This window comes from Myiozetetes cayanensis, unplaced genomic scaffold, assembly GCF_022539395.1.
Source record: "Myiozetetes cayanensis isolate MyiCay16 unplaced genomic scaffold, myiCay2020 scf3, whole genome shotgun sequence".
Taxonomy (NCBI): Eukaryota; Metazoa; Chordata; class Aves; order Passeriformes; family Tyrannidae; genus Myiozetetes; species Myiozetetes cayanensis.
Genome location: NW_026087521.1, coordinates 6,552,017 through 6,570,858, shown reverse-complemented (window position 1 = coordinate 6,570,858; position 18,842 = coordinate 6,552,017). Strand labels below are relative to the sequence as shown.

General features: G+C 47.5%; 1 protein-coding gene across 11 annotated transcripts in view; it reads left to right on the top strand.

Annotated features, from left to right (window-relative positions):
- FRMD4A (FERM domain containing 4A) overlaps positions 1-18,842 on the top strand; it is a 365,195-nt gene that overhangs the window by 226,568 nt on the left and 119,785 nt on the right. For all 11 annotated transcript variants that reach the window (XM_050324260.1, XM_050324261.1, XM_050324262.1 and 8 more), the window contains one exon: positions 8,980-9,045. In XM_050324260.1, the coding sequence (XP_050180217.1) occupies positions 8,980-9,045 (66 nt within the window). The remainder of the gene's footprint in view (positions 1-8,979; positions 9,046-18,842) is intronic.

The following is an 18,842-nucleotide window of genomic DNA, read 5'->3' as shown; positions in this document are numbered from 1 at the left end:
CACCAGGTCTGTGAGGCTGTGCAGGAAAGTCTGTCAGGAGGGGATGGAAACCCCATCCCCTGACTCATTTAAAACTCATTCACATGAAAGAGCTGCCAGCAGGGAAGAGCCCCAGGCTGGTGGGAGGAGGAGCAGCTGGGCCACTTCATTTGCATGATTATTTATTTATTATTTATTCCCCACGAAGCCCTTACCCATCGCTGGGTGCAGCCAGCCTGCTGCATGTACAGCAAGGATGTAGGAGCAACACGGGCTTCCCAGGTAAAAGTGGAGGGGATAGCTACAGGATCCCAGTTTGAAGCAAGATTTTAACAGCTCTGGCACATCCTTGACCTAAAAATGCTGGCCCAAAGCGTGTGTCCATGTTGAACCACCTGCACAACCAGCTGAGTCAAGGTTTATTGAGACACGCTTCTCCTGAGTGCAGAAGGGGTTGCAAATCTGTAAGGTTTAAGACATCTGTGGCCAGTGAATCCTCTGGACTAAAAATAATAAATAATACTGAAACTGTGTTACCTCCCTGTGTTCAGCCTCAGCTCCAGATCTCAGAGGATGCTCTGACCGACCATATCAAAGCTCCTACGCTCTCCACTCCTGCCTTGTGAATAGTGGGGATAAGTCTTGGTAGCTGATATATTTTTAAACCAGAAAATGGTCTATTTTCTGTCCATGAAAGGGAATGAAAAGAGTTACGAGGGTGAAAGAGTCAAACATAGTGAAAAGTCTGCATTGGGAATGCGTTCTTCCTCCTGCCTCGACATCAGAAGGCAGGGAGGTTGCAAGACGTTCTGCTTCCCTTTGTATTTGAAAAGATTTAGATCTGTATTATTTTTAAGAAAGAAAACAATACGTGACCCAAACCAACACAGCCTTCATTCTAGTGAGGAAGCTGGTCTGTCCAGGAAAGGACTTTCTTATCTCAGGATATAACTGAAATCAGGCCTCCGAGGCCGTCCGCGCTCAGAGCGGTGATTTAGGCGTCTGCCGGGTAATACCCTGCTTGGTTTAAAATGTGGCGTTGGAATTGAATTTAATTCTGACTACACAGCTCAAGCACCAAGTGTTTTGAGGTTAAGGCACGGCATTCCCGGCTTTAAAGTTCGCCTGAGAGTTATTGCTTGATGTTGTAAATGGACTTAAGGACCATAGGAGACGGTTTTTCATTTCAGCCCTGATACAGTAAGCCACTTAAACACTTGCTTATGTCACACTGAAATAAAAGGGATTTATGGGCACGGCTGTGTGCTTTGCTGAATCAGAGCGTTTTTGCTGAGCGCTGTTTAGAGGAAGCACGAGAAGTAACCTGTGCAGATGTCCCCGGGTGATGCCGGAGCCTGAGCAAGGCTGGAAAGCTCCGCGCAGAGGAAGTGAGGAGTTCCTTAGGCAGGCCAGGAATTCTTTTGTCAGCTCTCAAGACAAAACAGGGAAGTCACCAGGTCACTCAGCCTGTAGCTCGCCCTAATTTTTATCCCATCGCTCCCTGTCGGCGTCCACACAATGGCTGGGTCGCGCCGTTTGTGGTGTGCTTCCGCTGGGGTGACACCGCTGCTGACACCGTCCCACCTCCTTTCTCGAGGAGGACCCCTGCTTTCTAATTACTGAAGAGGTTTTTGCCTCTCCTGCAAATGAGTGTTTGCAGAAATGATTGCATCACTTGATGAGACCCCTCTCAAACACACATCCCTGTTCAGATTCCCCCATGCGACGGATGACGTCAAGCTTCTCCAAGGATGGCAGCACTACCTTCCTGCAGGATAGAAGAGGTTTTTAAGAGCTGTATCTGTAACCATGGTTTCAGCAATTTCATCTCTGTGCCCTAATCCATTGGTGAGGACATTAATTTTTCAAGGAGTGGGATAAAGAGGCAGGGAAAGCCAAAGGCCTCGCACGCGTTGCCTTCCTCTGGTCCTATCAAACACGTGTGAGAGATGTTGCATCATTGCCAGTGAATGTTTTCTGGCCTTTCAGTCCACCTGTGGACTATGTATGTGTTTCACAGAGCCTCAATGTATTTCCATAACAGGGAAACCCATGATGCATTGGAAGGTGAAGTCTGGTTATACATCAGCCATCGGCTACTTCTCTTAGCATTGACATTATCCACATTTACAACATATTTCCTCTGTCCTCCTCAGCTGCAAAACTCCATTTGCCACCGACATCTCTTGAAAGATAATGCACAAAAGGATGCTCCTGTTTCTTCAAATATGCAGCATCTTTGCTCTCTTACAGAAGTACTGCTTGAAGGTGGCAGATGCCTTAGAATATGGTTGGGATACCTTTTCCAGGGGAAAAAAACAACTGGTTTACAGCTAACCTCTCCTGCTCCAGAGCACCAAATAGCCTTTCCTATAAGAAATAATAGCATGAACAAACTTGAATGCAGAAGTGTTGTCCAGTGGTTTCCTATGTACTGTAGTCAGAAACATTGGTACTTCTTCATACTACATCCCTGGAAGTGTTCAAGGCCTGAAGTTGGATAGGGCTCTGAGCAACCTGATCTAGTTGGTGGCATCCCTACCTGTGGCAGGGGGGTTGGAAATAGATGATCTTTAAGGTCCCTCCCAAGCCAAACCATTCTATGATTCTATGATTCTGTATTGGCTTATTTCAGAAAGCTCAGCCCATGTCCTGTTCTATGTCACTGACCTCAACAGACAGTATATTTAGCCCTCTGCTCTCTATGCCAGGAGTCTTGGGCCAAATTAAAATCACTTTTCTCCCTCCTAAAAAAATAATAACAACCCAGACTTTCCACCATTGATTTAGGAAAGACTCATGGAAATAAATAGTAGAAATGAAGACCATATTCAGAAACAACAGTTTCTCCTGACTGTCTCCCATTCTCAGAGGTTTGAGCCACTGAGGCTCAGGTGGAAGCCAGTCTGCCTGAATATGGCCCATTTTGGTGAAGGGGAAGAGCAGGGGAAGTGAGTGTGTGTGAGGGCTTTGGGCCTGGACTGCAAGGATGCCATGAGCAGTGCTGCATACCATGGTGACGTGCTCACCAGGACAGGGCAGGGGGCAAGCCCCATGTCTGGACAGAGAGCCAGATCTGCACCAGCAGTCATCTTGCTCCTCTTCATCAGGGACTGTTCCCACTGAGTCACAACTAAAGGACTGGATTTAAGCACAGGAGAAGTGGTGGAGTCACCATCCCTGGAAGTGCTCAAAAAACAAGTAGACATGTCACTTTGCTAGATGGTTTAGTGGCCATGGGGGTCTTCGGTCATTGGTTGGACTTGATCTTGGAGGTCTTTTCCCACATTGATGATTCTATGACTGCAAAAACGAGCAAGCCCCAAGGGCAGTGCCTGGCCAGTGCTGCTCCCCACTGAGCACAGAGTCAGCTGTGGCCATGTCCCCTCTCCCAGGTGCCCATCAAGGGTCAGCCTTGTGACTGAGCTCTTCACACACAGCCATCCTCATCCCAATCACTGTCACTAGTATTTATTAAGTGTTGATGCAGATCAGCAACTGGGGAGGATGCCCTGCAAACACATGGCATAAAAAGAAAGACAGCCCATTCCTCCAGGGTCTTGAAGTGTGAGAGTAGGACAGGAGATGGCAGATGGTTGCAGACACATGAAGAGGCAGTGCTGGTCAGTGGAACAGGCAGCTGCTTGCCAGAGTGGCCCCGATTCAGCAAAGTGAAGTGCTGCCACATGCAAAAAGCCGTGCAGACATCAAAAACACACTGCTTTTCCTCCCTCCCTCTCCTCTACAAGCACAGGAGTTGCCAGGATGAGAAGGCAGTAAGAAGTGGTCAAGTGGGAGCAGGATGTTTAATGTAATAGTTTACTGTAATCAGCGGGCTGTCATCTCTCCCTATCGCCTTTCAGCGGGTCTGTCCAAACAGTGGGCAGAGTGACACAGATTTTCGTGGATTCGGCACAGTAATTGCCTCCCATACAGGCAGTGAGCATTTAGGAAAGGTTCTGCCTCCAATTATAATTTCTGATTTGAGTCAAGAAAGAACACTCTGTATTCCTCTTTATTCCTGCAGTCACCGGCTAATGAAACGTGCCACAGATATTTATAGAACTGCCATTGTAAACAGAATTTGCATTTGGTGCCTTTGAGTTATTTAGTGTGACAGCGCATTCACCAGGAGGATTTTTTCGCTTTGAAAGGGAAAGGTTCCCTTTGGAGCCGTTTCCTCCCATCGCCTTTGCTGTTTGTGTTGGGTGGAGCAGTTCTGTGGGCAGCTGTGATAATTTAGTGACGAAGCGATGGGCACGCGGGGATGAGCTGAGCGTGGTGAAGGTTTTTGGGCTGTGTCACAGACAGTTTACAGGATTCTCCGAGACAATGTTTGAGTTACAGAGGAGATGAATAGAGAGGAGACCAGTCGCCAGAGAAGTTCATGGCACAAAGCAAAACAACCGCCAGCCTGCCTTCCCTAGGAAGCCCGTTGTGTAAATATTTGGGTAGGAGCCTCCAAAGGAGATTTAAAGTCTTGTGATAAAGGTAACTAAGACGTCCTTTCCTTGAGAAAAACAACTGTGATTCAAAAGATCCCATGAGAAACCACAAGGCAGATTTCCTTTCTGTAGCATCTCTGTACTAGGGTGAACAAACATGTATGTCAGGACTTGTTGTCACTGATGGATCTTAAAATGTTTTTCAAAGGTCAGGATCAGTTTTCCCATCCTCAGGGTGCAGAACCCGAGGAGCAGAGAAAGAACGCATGCCCTGTGTATGATCAGCCCTCCTGCACACTAATCCAGCACCTCAGCTGCACAAACACGTTGCTTCGGATCTTCACATGCCTTACAAGCAGTATCTGTGTTTGAGTATTGAAGATATATTATCCATAGTCTTTACACATTCATGTATAGAAATGACAGAGCTTTTTAAAAGCACTTGTGCTCAGTTCTTCAAGTGCTCTGGGGTCATGCTGCATGTGCAGGCATTAAGAGAAGTGGCAGATTTAAAAAAAAAAAAAAGTGACTTACTGAGCTGTTTTAGAAAAAAAAAATGTGTTCTGTATTTTGGTGCATAATTTCCATCTGAGTTTGTGCTAAGTCTGGCCCATGAGATGCATGTGGCCCATATTCACACCCAACGTGTGCAGCTCCCTGCCATATGGATGAACTGTTAGCACACAGGAGTGTGTAACACAGTCCCACCTCTTCATATGTCTTGGGAAGCATTGGAAATCTGAGGGATTGATGTGGATACAGCATCGTGGCAGAGCCATAGCTGAGCACGCAGCAGGCATAACCATGGAGCTCGGCTAGGAATCCTATCACCTCACTTGAAAGGTCCTCTGTACTTCGAGCATCAAGGGCATATTGACTGTTAGGCTGAACTAGACATTTGACTTACTTCTTTCTGGAGTTAGGAAGGGGGCTCTTTCCCCCCAGAAGGAAAGTGGAGGACTGTGTTGGTACAGGGAATCTCACTCACTGAGCTCACAGTGAAACCCAGGACTTGATCGGGAATGAACTCCCCTGTTTCCCTGCCACATCAAGTATCCATCTCTTCTGTCAACAACTCTGCTCAACCATTGCTTCTTGTCTCTTTGATGGGAGTTTGCTTTTCCAAGGTGAAGGGAAAGCTGTGCCTCTGTGCCTTATATCTCTCAGTTCTCCACTTCCTTCTCTCGGTAAGAGTCATGGAAAAGGAGAAGCTCAATTCACTCCTGTAGTCTTCCCCCACTGAAACTCTGGTGCTGCTCAGCTCACCTTGGTGACATCCTGCTCCCATCTATAGGGCTTTGATGTTGATTTTCTTTCTCTAATTGCACAGGGAAGCAGAAGGGTTTCCCTGAGTTGTTGTCCAAGAGGCGGCCACAGCCTCATCCATGGCAGTGCAGCAGATAGCACAGAGCAGCCAATTTGCACAGCATCAGAAGCAGCATCTTTCACCCAGACAGACTGTGCTAAATCAGTTCCTCCTCACTGTGCTTTGAAATGTTCCTGTTTCTTGCTCTGACAAACTAGCAGAATTTGTATTGATCTGGCGATGCAAAAAAGCACATAATGTGGGCTTCAGACACCTGGTGGAATAATAAAGCAGAAAGGAGGGAAAGCAGGACCATCATATTTTAGCTTATATTAAATAGGAAGCCTGTCTCTGCCTTCTTTTCTTTTTCTCTTGGAAAGCACCATTTGTTCCCAAGGGAAATGAAAAGCCCCATGGCTGGGCATCCTGTCTGCAGAGGGAAATGCTGCAGCAGATCTCCAGCCTGTGGTCCTGCTGAGCTTCAAGGGATGTTCATGAAATGCCATGCAATTAGTTAACCATCATGTGCTGCATTTCAGAGCTTTGCTTTATTCAGGTATTTATTTATGTTGCCAGCTGTTTGCATTTGGGATTTCTTTAAGCAGTGAAAGCACTAAGGGGTTATGAAACTCTGGTTTGGAAAAGCATGGAGAGCTAAAGAAGCTTCTCAAGGAAAGCAAGTGCTTTGCTGAAACAGTAAAGCACAAAGTCATACATCTCAGAAAAATTTCCCTCTTTCACCTTCTTTTATTCTTATTTTGACTCTGTTATAATTGATGGAGTGTAACACACGAAAGCTGGACTGTGTTCCCATCCCTGCCATTGCCACGATAAACTCACTGCTTTATCTCTTGCCTTGGGTAAACTCATATTAAAACTGGAATTTCTATGCACAGTCCCCATCTTGAGGATGCAGTGGATATGTGACAGTAAGAGGACAAGGGAGATGCCAAAGCAGAGCTCAGGCACTCAGAGTTTTATCTGCTGGGGAAGCCAAGCAAAGGAAGCTCTGCCATCCAAGTGAACATGACCCACCCAACTCTTGTTCTGAGCAGGAGAAACCATTGCAAAGTCCTTGTGTGAGTCTCTGGCGTAGCTTCACAACTGAGCTGAAAACTGTTTAATAGCAAAAGAACCTCACGCACCAAGCAGTACACCTTAGGAGAAGCCATATTTTGCATAACATTCCTTATCAGAGGAAACTCTCCTAAGACAATTTATTACCACGGCAGTAACTGGCTGACATTTAAGAGAAGCCTTGTTTTACAAGGCTTTCCTTTGGCTGCAAAGCCAGGGCTCCAGTTATGCTCATGGAAAAAGAGAAGGAAAGCAATGTTATTTAGCGTGCAGGATACTCAAGAGGTGTGCTGATGTGAATAACAAAAGGGGGTAAAATTGTCATGCATTGCACGGGATTGTGCATTCCAGGTTTGTAAATTTGAGCTGAGTTGAAGGGAAAAGCTCATTTTGACCGAAGTTTTCTCATAATAAACTCTGTATCTTGCATGGTCCGCTTGAGGTTCAATAGAGTTGTTGGAACACTTGAATTTTTGCTTTGTGGAAGAGGCTGGGGCCAGGGTAAGACTCGCTCCAATCTGGCCCCAGGAAAAGGGTAGATGATTGTGAGACAGAGCTGGCAAGAGGGAGGACAGGAGCACACAGAAGAGCCTGATGGGCTCCTGTACTGAGGAGGGTGAGGGTGATGCTGCAGATCCCATGGCAATGGCCATGCACTGCCTGGGCTCTTGAACGGGTAAAGTCGGTGGTGGAGCATCCATCGCTGCCTCTCGGATGCCAGCACATCCAGCCCCATCAAGCCACAGGAGTGGGTGATTTTTAACCTGCAGAGCTGAAGCAGAAAGCTGAGCTGTCCTCAGTTAACCCCCCAAGTCCACATCTCCCCGCTCTCTGGAAGGTGGCTTTGCATCAGGGGCTCAGCTCAGCTGGCACTGGTGGAAAGAGGTGATGGATAAGGGCAGGAATGCCCAGGACACTGGGGCACTCATGTCCCCAGCAGCCTGCAGGCCCCTTGCCAGGCTCCCGTGGACCCTCAGCTCCCTTCTGGTGATGCTTTCAGACTCTATGTGGCAAGTAATATCATTAAACTGATATGGGGATCCACGCAAAGCACAGGAAGGTGCCTTGGCTGGAGGGTCCCTGGGGCACTAAACAGAGCTGTGGGGCTGCGCTGGGTCTGTGTTGCCGTGGGTCCAGGTGTGTGTGGGTGTCGTGGGGTGAGCCCACACCAGGGGGGCTGCCTGTGCTGCCTAAGTCATGATGAGGAAGGGATTTACAGGAGCCAAAGAGGCTTAAAGCGGTCCATATCCCATTAACAGATAGTGGGATTGTGCTTGTTCCTGTGCCTCAGGGGCTTTGTTGGACTGAGCTAGGTTCTGTAACTCTGCAAAGCAAAGTTGGTCCCTGCTTACAGAGCTCTGTGCAAGAGGAGAGCTGGGAAAGGGCTTGGTGCACTGTAGAGGAGTTCCCTCAGACTACAAGTTGTGTATTTCTTAGGACCCCAATCTATGGACCTTAGAAATTTCATATAAAGCTTTCATATATAAAATAACAACTTTCCTGATATTATTTGTTGACAGTGGTAATAAACTGTACTGGCATGGAAACACCTTTAGACCAGTACGATGATATCACAAGTGGCTCCTGTAGTACATCTTAAATAGGACACCCCAAGTAGGACAAGCCCATTCAGGATTTCAGGATCAAACAAGCAGCTGGTGCCATTCCAGGAAGCACAAGGGGAGGACCTTGCTTGTTCCACAGTACCTGTGGGATGGCTGGATCACTGCCAGTGAGGGGTTTGGGGAAACTTGTCTGGATGTCTCCTCCACCAGCCAAGCTGCCTGCAGAGCTGGAGGCTGCAGTATGAAATGTCAGGGCCCCTGCAAACCATCCCCTGGCCCCGCTGTACACACTGGAACAACCTCCTCCCGGCAGCTGCATCCGAGCAGGCGCCAACTCTGCTCCGTGACAGCTACCAAGGTGGCTTTTCTTTTTCTCCTTCCGGCCTTTTTCTTTCCCCTGGTGCCAAAAGAAGGGAGATTAATTTAAAAAAGAAAGAAAGAAATAAACAAACAAAAAACCCACAACACCAAACCAACCAACACAACAACCACAAACCAAAAGCACTGCAGCTTTGGAGTGAAAGCCCCCAGCTTGCGCCCGGGAAGCGGCCTCGTGCCGAGCTGGAATGCCGAGCGCCCTGACACACGTGCCTCTTCTCTCTTGCAGATGACGGAGGGTCGCAGATGCCAAGTGCACCTCCTTGACGACAGGAAGCTGGAGCTCCTCGTTCAGGTAGTAACTGCACGTTTCGCCATGTGATAGTTTGCTACAGCTGCGGGTTTTCGCCGGGGTGGGGAGAGAAAAGGGTTTTCAGCTGGTTTTCTCAGCAGCTTCACACTGTGATTGCCTGCAGAGCTCAGGGAAGTTCCATTAGTGCTGTCTGGGAAGGATCTGCAGAGGCATATCTGTGGGAAGGACTAGTTCAGGACATGGTTTGCTTTATTCTGTGCCAAAACTGTCCCAGTCCCTGCCAGTAGACAGAAAAGCAGCTCTCTGGTAATTTTTGACACTGTTACTGTTATCACTTTGCAATTTTTTTGAGGCACTGCTTAGCTTTGAGAAGTTTATTGCATCAGGCAGGCATTGCTTATGGAGTGTAAATCATGTGTCAAACACAAATATGCATTAAAATAAGTCGGTGCTGCATCTGCCTTATTTTTTAGATATGGGGAAAAAAAAAAAAAAAAAAAAAAAAGGAAAATTAGAAACAATGGGAGTCCAGTGGTGGTGGCTGTGTAAGGATGGGCTGATGGAAGCTGTAGTATCCTGTACTTTCCTGACAATTTTGGCTCCTGTCTCAGAGATCTGCAATGGGTTAATAACAAGAATTAGAAGAATGTCTTTCCTTTTACAAAGGCTTCGGGCCAGCCACAGGCAGCCCAAGCAGCAGGAAATGAAACTTCCCATAGCACCCGAATACCCCAGCTGCGGCTGATAAGCTGGGAGGGGGGGTGGGATCCTACCCAGCACCAGCAAACCTGAATGGGGATGGCTGATGGTGACTTGAATAGACGGAAGCACATTCAACCTCGCTTTCTGGAAAGTTGCTTAAAAATACCATTGCAAAATGGTTTTTAAGTACAGAGTCATCAAGGAGGTGAAATCCCTCAGCTCCCCGTGACACTTAGTGTTTTCAGAGAGTGTCTGGATAACCATGAGCCAGGCCAGAACTGGAATGAGAGCAGCTAAATCAGGATGACTAATTAAAACAAAACACCATGCCAATAATCTCTGCAAGGTGAGCACCCCTGCACTGGGCTGCACCGGGTTCGCTGAAGCTTTGCAGCTGGCTGGGGGGGAAGTTCAGTCACCTTCATCACAAGGGCACAGCACTTGGCTTCCCGTTTCATCTAAATGCCTTTTCTAATTTTTCTTAGTTCAATTAAAAATGAATGGGCTATTGGAGAACAGCTCTGCTAAAGCACTGCTCACTATATTAATAATCACAGCTTAAAAGATACTGCAGGAAATCTATGTGAGCTGCCCTGGCCAGCCTGATTATTTGGGGTTTTATCAAGGACACTAAAAAGCCACAGGAAGATGACTTCCAAGGAGGCTGGTTTGGGAAGCTCTGTGTCCACTTCCAAGTGAGCAGGAATGATATCACATGATATTATGTTTTTTCAAGTGTTTGAACACACCTTCAATGGGAATTCCTTGTAATCAATATAGGAAGTGAATTGCTCTGTAAATCACACTAACTAGTTTGCAAGTGACCCATGGTTGAATTTTATTTGTACAATAAATCGTTTTGCTGTTTTCAAGTAATGTACAAATGGGGAAAGCCAAGGAGGGGTGATGATGAAAAATTCATGCCCAGAGAAAGCAGTAACCTCTGTTCCATGCAGGTTGACCCAGATCTCTGAGTACCATCATGCCCCCACGTGTACAGGATTGTCCACTGAGGTATCTCAGAAGCTTTTCTGGCTTAGTGAGGGTTTTCAGTGCTCTCAAGGCAAAATCACGTTTGCATACAGCAGATGAAGAGAAAGTGGGTGTTTGGACTCAAGTATGCCTCTACTATTAACACTCTTTGCAGACATGGGCACACTATTTTGGTTTGCCTGCCTTAAAAGGTAAAGCCACCAGCATTGGGGTGATCCTAGTGCTGGTCCACTGGGCCAGGAACAGGCTGATTTTACCCAGATGGGCAGCTCTTTGCCCCAGTGGATCCTCAATCAGCTGGGCTCCCTCCAGGAGCAACGTGCACTTTGCTAGGGGAAATCTCACCAACTAACCTGGACTGTTTGCAACTCGTCATGAGATTGCAGATAAAAGTTGCTTTGTAAGTTCTGAACACCATATTTTTGTTGTTATTACCTTATCTTGTAGCTGAACTGAACAAGAAGCTGTAAATAAAATGTTCGTCCAAGCCCAAGCTTCTGGCTGTCACTTCAAAGCTGTATTTTTCTGTGGGTGTCTTGTTACGGGCTGGTTTGCTGGTTTTTTCGCCATGAAAGAGGTTCCTCTGTAGCTTTGTTGGGCCTTAACATCTAGACCTGCATTGGCTTGAATTATTTAGGAGTCAGGTACTTAAATTCTTGTGTGAAATTTCCTGCTTCCCACCACCTCAACTTTTCTCGGAAGCTTTTCCATAGCTAATTTCACACTCTTACAGCAAGTTTAGGGGAGACTGCTGGGAATCAGCAGAACTGATTTCTTTGCCATGGGTGAGATCTAAATAGCAGACTCATGTGGGCCTGGTTTTACACAGCTTTGCAGTGCTTGTGTGTGTAACATCAGGTGCTCTGCTTAGAGAAGCGTTCAGGGATCCTGTTCCTGTGTTTTCATAGAATGATTTCGGTTGGGAGGGATCTTAAAAGCCATCTAGTTCCAACTCCACTGCCATGGGCAGGGATACCTTCTACTAGAATTGATTGTTCAGAGCTCCATCCAACCTGGCCTCAAATATGGGGCATCCACAACTTCTCTTGGCAACCTGTTCCCGTGCCTCACTACCCTCTGAATAAAGAATTTATTCCTAACATATCATCTAAATCTCTCCTTTTTTAGTTTCAAACCATTCTTCCTTGTCCTATTGCTGTCTACCCTTGCAAAAAGTCTCTCTTATTAAAAAGACCCCTTTAAGTCCTGGAAGGCTGCAATGGGGTCTCCCCAGAGCCTTCTCTTCTCCAGACTGAACAAGTCCAACTCTCTCCACCTGTATTCATAGGAGAGGTGCTCCAGCTCTCTGTGGTCCTCCCTTTTGATGTTGAAAAACCAGCAGAAGCAGCTTGGTCTGATCAAAGGAGAGACCTGGGTACAGCTCCCTCGAACTGATGCAGGAGGGCTCCTGGAGCATCTTGAAACAGCTTCGGCCAGTGACTCTGGGGAGCTGAAATTATTTCCTCTCCTGCCTCGAGTGCTGCTAGGCAAAACCAGATGCTTCTGGGAACGATCAGGTTGTTTGCAAAAAGCAGTGTATTAAGCAAATGTCCTCCCTTTTTGTCTGTGAATTAGCCATGATCAGACTCAGGGTTTATGAATATGTTGTCTGAAACATATCAATTGGCGGGTAACAAGGACCATACCTCGGGCTGCAGGAGGATGGAGGCTGGTAATGGTGCTCCTGCAGCTGCTCTCAGGACTCAGCAGTGGCTCAGTGCGACAGCTCTGCCAGGCCAGATTTAAACATTTCTATACCACAAGTTCTCTCCCAAAACTACAAAGACACCTCTGATAGGCCACACAGCAATTGCCAGTGGGACCCCCCCACCACTGGCATATATGTCTTATTTGCACTACCACAGCCCAAAAGTGAGATTTTGGCTCAGAGGCAGCATTTATAAGCCCTTCTGTGAATGCTGGCTTGCTTTGGTGTTGGCACGTAACACAAGGGCTTGGGGTTACCACCATCATCAGGAAAGCAATCCTGGGTTTAGTCAATCAAGGAGTCTTGACTACAGTCTTTTCCTCCCAAGTTGAGCAGCTGCAGAGTGGTGCAGCAGCAGCAGCAGCTAAGGAAAAGCAGAAACAGAGCCTTTGAGGATAAAAGAAAACCCTCCCCAATGTGTTTTGTCAGATAAATGGTGAAATTTAGAAGGGCTAATCATAAACGGAGACGGAGGAGGATCATATGGAAATCTCTTCCTGAGGGTCTGAAACTCAAAGCCTGTTTGACTTGGGATTAGGCAGAAGAGTTGCATTTGGTGTGTGTTTCATTCGATAAATGCCTGTTGATGATCTGGGGTTTGTGGCAAGTTTACACAGCTTTTTTTTTTTTTTTTTTTTTGACAGTTTTTTCGTTCTGAGCAGGAGCAGAGTGTGGCTCCTTGGATCTTACAATCCGGGTTTTTTTTCCTCTTTCTGTTTGATGCATGTTTAGTTTCTAACACAGGGTGTTTTTTTTTTTAAAGTGTTTGGCTTTATCCAGCTAATCCTTTCCAGTGAGCGAGTCCCTTTTCTTCCTTCTGGAAAATGAATTTCCTCCGTTCCCCACTCGCAGCCTCCCTATCTGTTATATTATTTCCCAGTGACCGTGTGTATCATTTGTCTACTGCACATGAAAGGTTTGTGTTGCCTTATTTAAAGACTTTTGCATAATTGGCAATTCGTTCCTTTTCACGTGGGTTTTATAAACATGGCTTTTTTTCTGGGATGGCTGAATCAGGCAGCCTGCCTTGATCCCGGCTCCTGTGCCGGCTGCCGGTGCCTGTTATCTGACAGCAGCCCCGGCAACTGTCATCCAAAAGTGTTAAGCCTCCTAATTCTTTCTCTCTGGAGGAGTTATTGCAAGAATTGAGCTCATTCGAGGCTCGTAGCAGAGCCGTGTGTGGGGTCTGGAGGTTCTGAAATTTGATGGTAGGAAATAAGTGGGCAATTTGTTTCTAATCTTCTCCCCAGGAAACACTGAGCCCGATCTGAAAGAGCCAGGGAGAAACGGGGAGGTCAGCACAACCCATAGGCATTCTGGTCATTAACCCATCTCTATGTCCCTGTTGACACTTCTTAGTAACTCTTCTTGCAGCATTTCCATCTCCCAGCTGTGATGCAAGTGCATCCAGAGACACGTTAACAGTGATACAGGTACACCCACAGCCAAAATCAATGGGATGCACAGAACATCCCTTTCTGACCTTTTTGCCTTGTGCATAACCAACTGCTTTGAGAGGGCCAGGAGTCTTTCAGGAGCCCAGGATTTGCTTGCAGTGTGCCTGCCGTGCTTCAGCATCTCATCCCCAGGAACTGACTCCAAGCCAGACTGGGAGATGCTGGAGCTGCAAGCCAGCACTGGACTGGCGAAATGCCTCGTGGGCAGCTGACTCAGTACCACATGGATGGCTGTCACCAGCATGGCTGTCCTGGTGGAGAAGCTCAGTTCAGAGCACACTGGTGTCCCTTGCTCCTCTGGGCTCAGCCTCACTGGCAGTAGGCTGAGGCACGCTGTCCTGGGGAAGCAATGGCATCTTTTGAGAGCAATAACTCCACTAATAATGGTTAGAGGGAGAAATAAAATGTTCCGCTCTCCTCCCAAGAATCCATTAGAGTTTTTGTAATATCTTCAGTACTGCTTGTGATCAGAAAATTGCAGTCAATGGGGTTTTACCTGTGTTTTCTTGCTGCCTCACTTCTGCCAGTCAGCAGGGTGGTTATCTGGGCTGGCACAGTGGAAAAACAGCAAAGGCTCCCGTTTTGCATGAGGACCACAGCAATATATCCCATCCTCAGAGTGGCATAAACAAGCCCCAAGGACAGCCTCAGTCTCCCCTGGGAAAATGCAAAAATTGCAGAATGGGGTCCAGCCCTGCTCCCTGCCAGAACTGGGGATCCTTTTGACAACATCAGCTCCAGGGCTGATGCAGAAATGCAGCCGCGCGGCCCTGACCGTAAATGGAGATATTTGGGTGCCAGTAGCTGTCCTTGCCATGCGGGAGAGACAGCTCAGTTCCCTGCAGAGCTCGCAGGCTCTGCTCCAAAGGCGTTTTTAACCATCACTGTGGAAGTCACGACAGCCAGCACTGGGCTGGGAGTGAGGAGGCAGGAGCGAGGAAAGGGGTGAGTACTGCCCTGCCAGCCCCACTGTCCTCCCTTACACACCTACAGGAGCTGCATGGTGAATATATTGCTGGGGTTTCCTATAGGGCATGTTCTGTAGGGCTTGGAGAGCTGGGGTGGGCTCCTGCTGATGCCCTCGGTGAGCGTACAAGGAATGATCCCTGCATCCCCTCTTCCCGCCACCCTCTCCAGACCTGGAGTGAAGCAGCTGAAAAATGTCCCTTCCGCTTAATACAAGGGCTCAGCATTGATTCAGCTACTGTCTTCTGAGGGGATTTGGAGGTTGTGGGTCGGTGTGTTGCTTCCCTCAAAAAAAAAAAAAAATGTGTGTAGGGCAGACAAATAACTGGAGACCAGGCTGAACTCAAGTGGAGTTTTCTGCTAGGAATCTGGCAGGATCCAGTCCCTTGCATTGGGAAAATGTGCAAACACTGGATTTGGATCATAATTTAAAATGGGTTCAAGTTGAAAGGGTGCTCAGATCTGACTTCTGGAAAGGAAGTTTTCCCAAACTGCAGTGTTAGGACTCAGGTTTCTTCCAGAAACAAATCCTGATTTACTACAGCAAGAGCGAGACTGCAGTCCAACTCATCAGTGTTTGCAAAATTGCAAAGGAGATGTTTTAAAATCTTTGCCATTAAAAATTATTGAGGCCCAAAGCTTTTAATCAACTCAGAAGCCCTAGAGGGATCCTGTCAAGCAGTATCTGAGGTGGGATTTATGTCACCAGGACAAACCACACAACTGCCCCTTCACAGCTCATGGAAGGTGAACAGTGTGAAGCCACCTCTCTCCAGCAGGAAAGACCTATCCTGGCCTTTCACTGACTCCCTGTTTGAGACTTTTGATCATTTTGAGCATGGCTGCAAATGCTGCAAATTTATGGCTGGGCTTGGTCACCACGGAATGGGGAGGGATGGAGGAGACATTGCGCTGCCAAAAGGGAGGTGGGAGCCCAGACTGGCAATTCATGTCTGTGCTCTCTCTGAGCAACCAGTGAACTATGAGTTAAGAGCTTTTTGGATGAAAAGTTGTCTCTTTACCCCCAAAAAATATGTTTAGCATTGTTCTAAGAAGAATGCTGTGCTGCGAGCATAGTGCTGGGAGTGTTCCTGGCTTTCCCAGTCAGCACACCTCCAGAAGACACAGTTGCTGTGCAACTGTTGTGCAATGCTGCCTTTGACCAGATAAATGGATAGATGAAAAAAGGGCCAGGAGAGCCAGGTCTGCTCCCAGACCCATCCTTTCAGCCTGCAAGGTGTACCTCTGTTGAGCTGCTCTGCAGAGCCTCTCTAATTCCCTCAAAAAGCATCCAACACCACCATCCATGGCCTACAGAGCTTCTGGTATCAGAATGGGTCTGTTGCCTTGGGGTCTCAGTTCTCAGCTTAAGCTCCAGTGAACACAGAAGTCAAGCCTGGAAGGGAGAGTGTTTGCTGAGAAATGGAAATGGAAGAGCACAGGGGCAGAAGAGAAAGAAATTTGATGTGCAGAGGTGGGGAGTGAACAAAGAGCCAGAGTGATCTCAGGCAGGGTAAAGGTGGCAAAGAAGGTCATCTCAAGGGCACCTTGATTATGAGGGCAAAACTGTAGAGGTTTGGGACAGGATGAGCATCTCAGAGCGAAATCCTGACCAGGCTCAGAAATTAGGGGTGAAGAACCTCTGCTGTGCACAGTGGCTTGGCTCCATTAAGGACAACACAGGTGCTGGTACAAGCTCAGCAGTTCCCAGGTGTGCTGGGTGTTCCAGGCTCCCCTGAGCCCAAGGTGGGTGAGAATGGACACAGCCCCTGCGCTACAGACAGCACTCAAGGGATGTTGCTGCTGGAGGAGAACATGCCAGCAAGGAGAACAGGCAGAGCAAGCTGTCAGGTCGTGCTCATCGGTGAGGTTTGTGGGGAGCGGGATTTGAAGAGGTCAAGTAGGGTGCACAGCTCCAGGCAGGGATCAGCAGCAAGCCAAATGGACAGGGAGCACCGAGAGCCTCCAAGAGGATCTGCCGTGCAGCGAAGGTCAATCTGGTCAAGCAGCTCTAGAGAAAGAAAAGCTGTGTCTCAGAAAAGGAAGACTGGAAATTAATGAAACCCAGCAGGGATAGCTCAGCCCATCCAGGTTTGTTCCTAAGCATAGGCATGGGAGGAGCACCAGCAGAAGCTGGGACAGGTGGAAGCGGGGGGCAATAGCTGCTGGGAGCAAAGTGTTCCCTGAGAATGAGTTGGGTCAGGACTGACCTTGCCTATAGCAGAGGTACTTGTGTGTCTTGAGGAGGGTAACTGGAGACGAGGAGGCTTTCCTGGCACTGCAATACTGCGTGTTCCCCTCCTTCTGAGCTGCCTGATGGCTTCTGAACAGAGCTGAGAGCTGTTTTCCCCTTTCTGTGCCCTAAGACCCCTGTAAATGAACCCTGCACGTCCGTCAGGTGCTGCATTAGGAGCCTCAGGGAACAGACTCCACAGAAAAGTACTTACAGCCTCATAAGGAAATAAACTGGGAATGGCAATCATTGTCCTCCACGGAGTGAAATGAGGGTGTGATTTCCAAGAGCCTGCGTAATCAATATCCCTATTATCAGTCTTCCAGAATAAATTGCATTTAAACTAATACAGGCTGGGGAGCTATCCATGAGCTGTCAGGAGAGAGATAAGCTAGAAGACACATGTTTATTCATACTGCATATGCTGAGAGCTGGATATTCTTTACAGCTGGCTAAATGGGGGTGAAGAAATTCAGTAATTTTTTTTCAGTTCTTCTGCTAAAATTTGTCAAATACCCTTAATTTTGAGCGCACCTGGAGCTTTTCAGACTTACTGGGGCGGGGCTGGTGACTATCCCAGTAAAACATCTGGTGAAGGGAGAAAACTCTTTCCTTTCCAGTGAGATAAATCATAAAGTTTTGTAGAGAATCAGCAATTTAAAATGTCCTGATGACCTCCCACCACACACACATGGAATGGCACATCCAGCATCTAATGGGTCCATTACAGAGAAAACGTCTCACTCACAATTACTTGGGAGGAATTCAAAAATTCACTATTGTTTCTGCCCAGCTCAGCTGCTCCGTGGCTTCAGTGGAGCTTTTGTTTGTGCCTGGATCAACCTGCCAGTGTCCAACAGTGGCTGTGAAATATGTCATTGTATCCCATGAGTTGCTGCTCCAGACATGGACAGTTCAATGTCCCCCTGCCTTGTGTCCCTCTCCCTGGGGCAACTGCAGGATCTGCTCAGCTGTGAGCTCAAGAGTGGGAATAAATCAGGTTTAGCAGTAGGACAATGAAGCTGAAATGCATAGAGCTCCTTCTGCTCTCCACTGCTGCTCCTTTGTGGTGGACTGACCCTCGTGTTGGTGCCAAATCCCATCCCTCACCTCCAGCCCTGGTTTGCCTAATGTGTTCCATGGCAGGCAGTGGTGAGATTCATCTCATTTCATTTAAGGCACGTACAGCCTGGGTGTCTGTGCCTAACCCACACTTTTAGAGGTGGTGGTGGGAGGAGGGCACTTGTAGGGCACAGCTGAGCTCATCCTAAAATAAGTCATGCCCCTTTCTATCCTCAACTGCGAAAGCAATCAGCTATCACATAGGTATTCATGCTGTGGGTGGTTCTGTGTGGCCAGATCAGTCCTGTTTTGGCTCACACTCCTCCTTTTACATTATCCTGGCTGGACAAGAAACCCAAATAGTAAATTCAGGTGAGAAAGTGCTAAAAGTGCCACAGGATAGAAGCTGCCTCCTGGAAGGAATTGGAAATAGAAGATTATTTTTTTTACAGCATGGTCTGAGTGAGCAATTTTGAAAAATAATAACGTGTGTACCAGATGACTCGAGGAGATATTGAGCAGTCCAGAGGAGTGAGGCTCAGAAGAAATGATGAGCGAGGTAGCGTAGCAGATTTGCTTTCAAGCGAAGGTAAAAAATGTGCATTTCCAATGGGAGTTCAGGATGGAACATTTCCCCTTATTGCTGCCATCAGACTGTGCAGTACAAATACAAGGTTGATAGTGAACGAGTGATGCCAGGCTCGATTGTCTAAGCTGC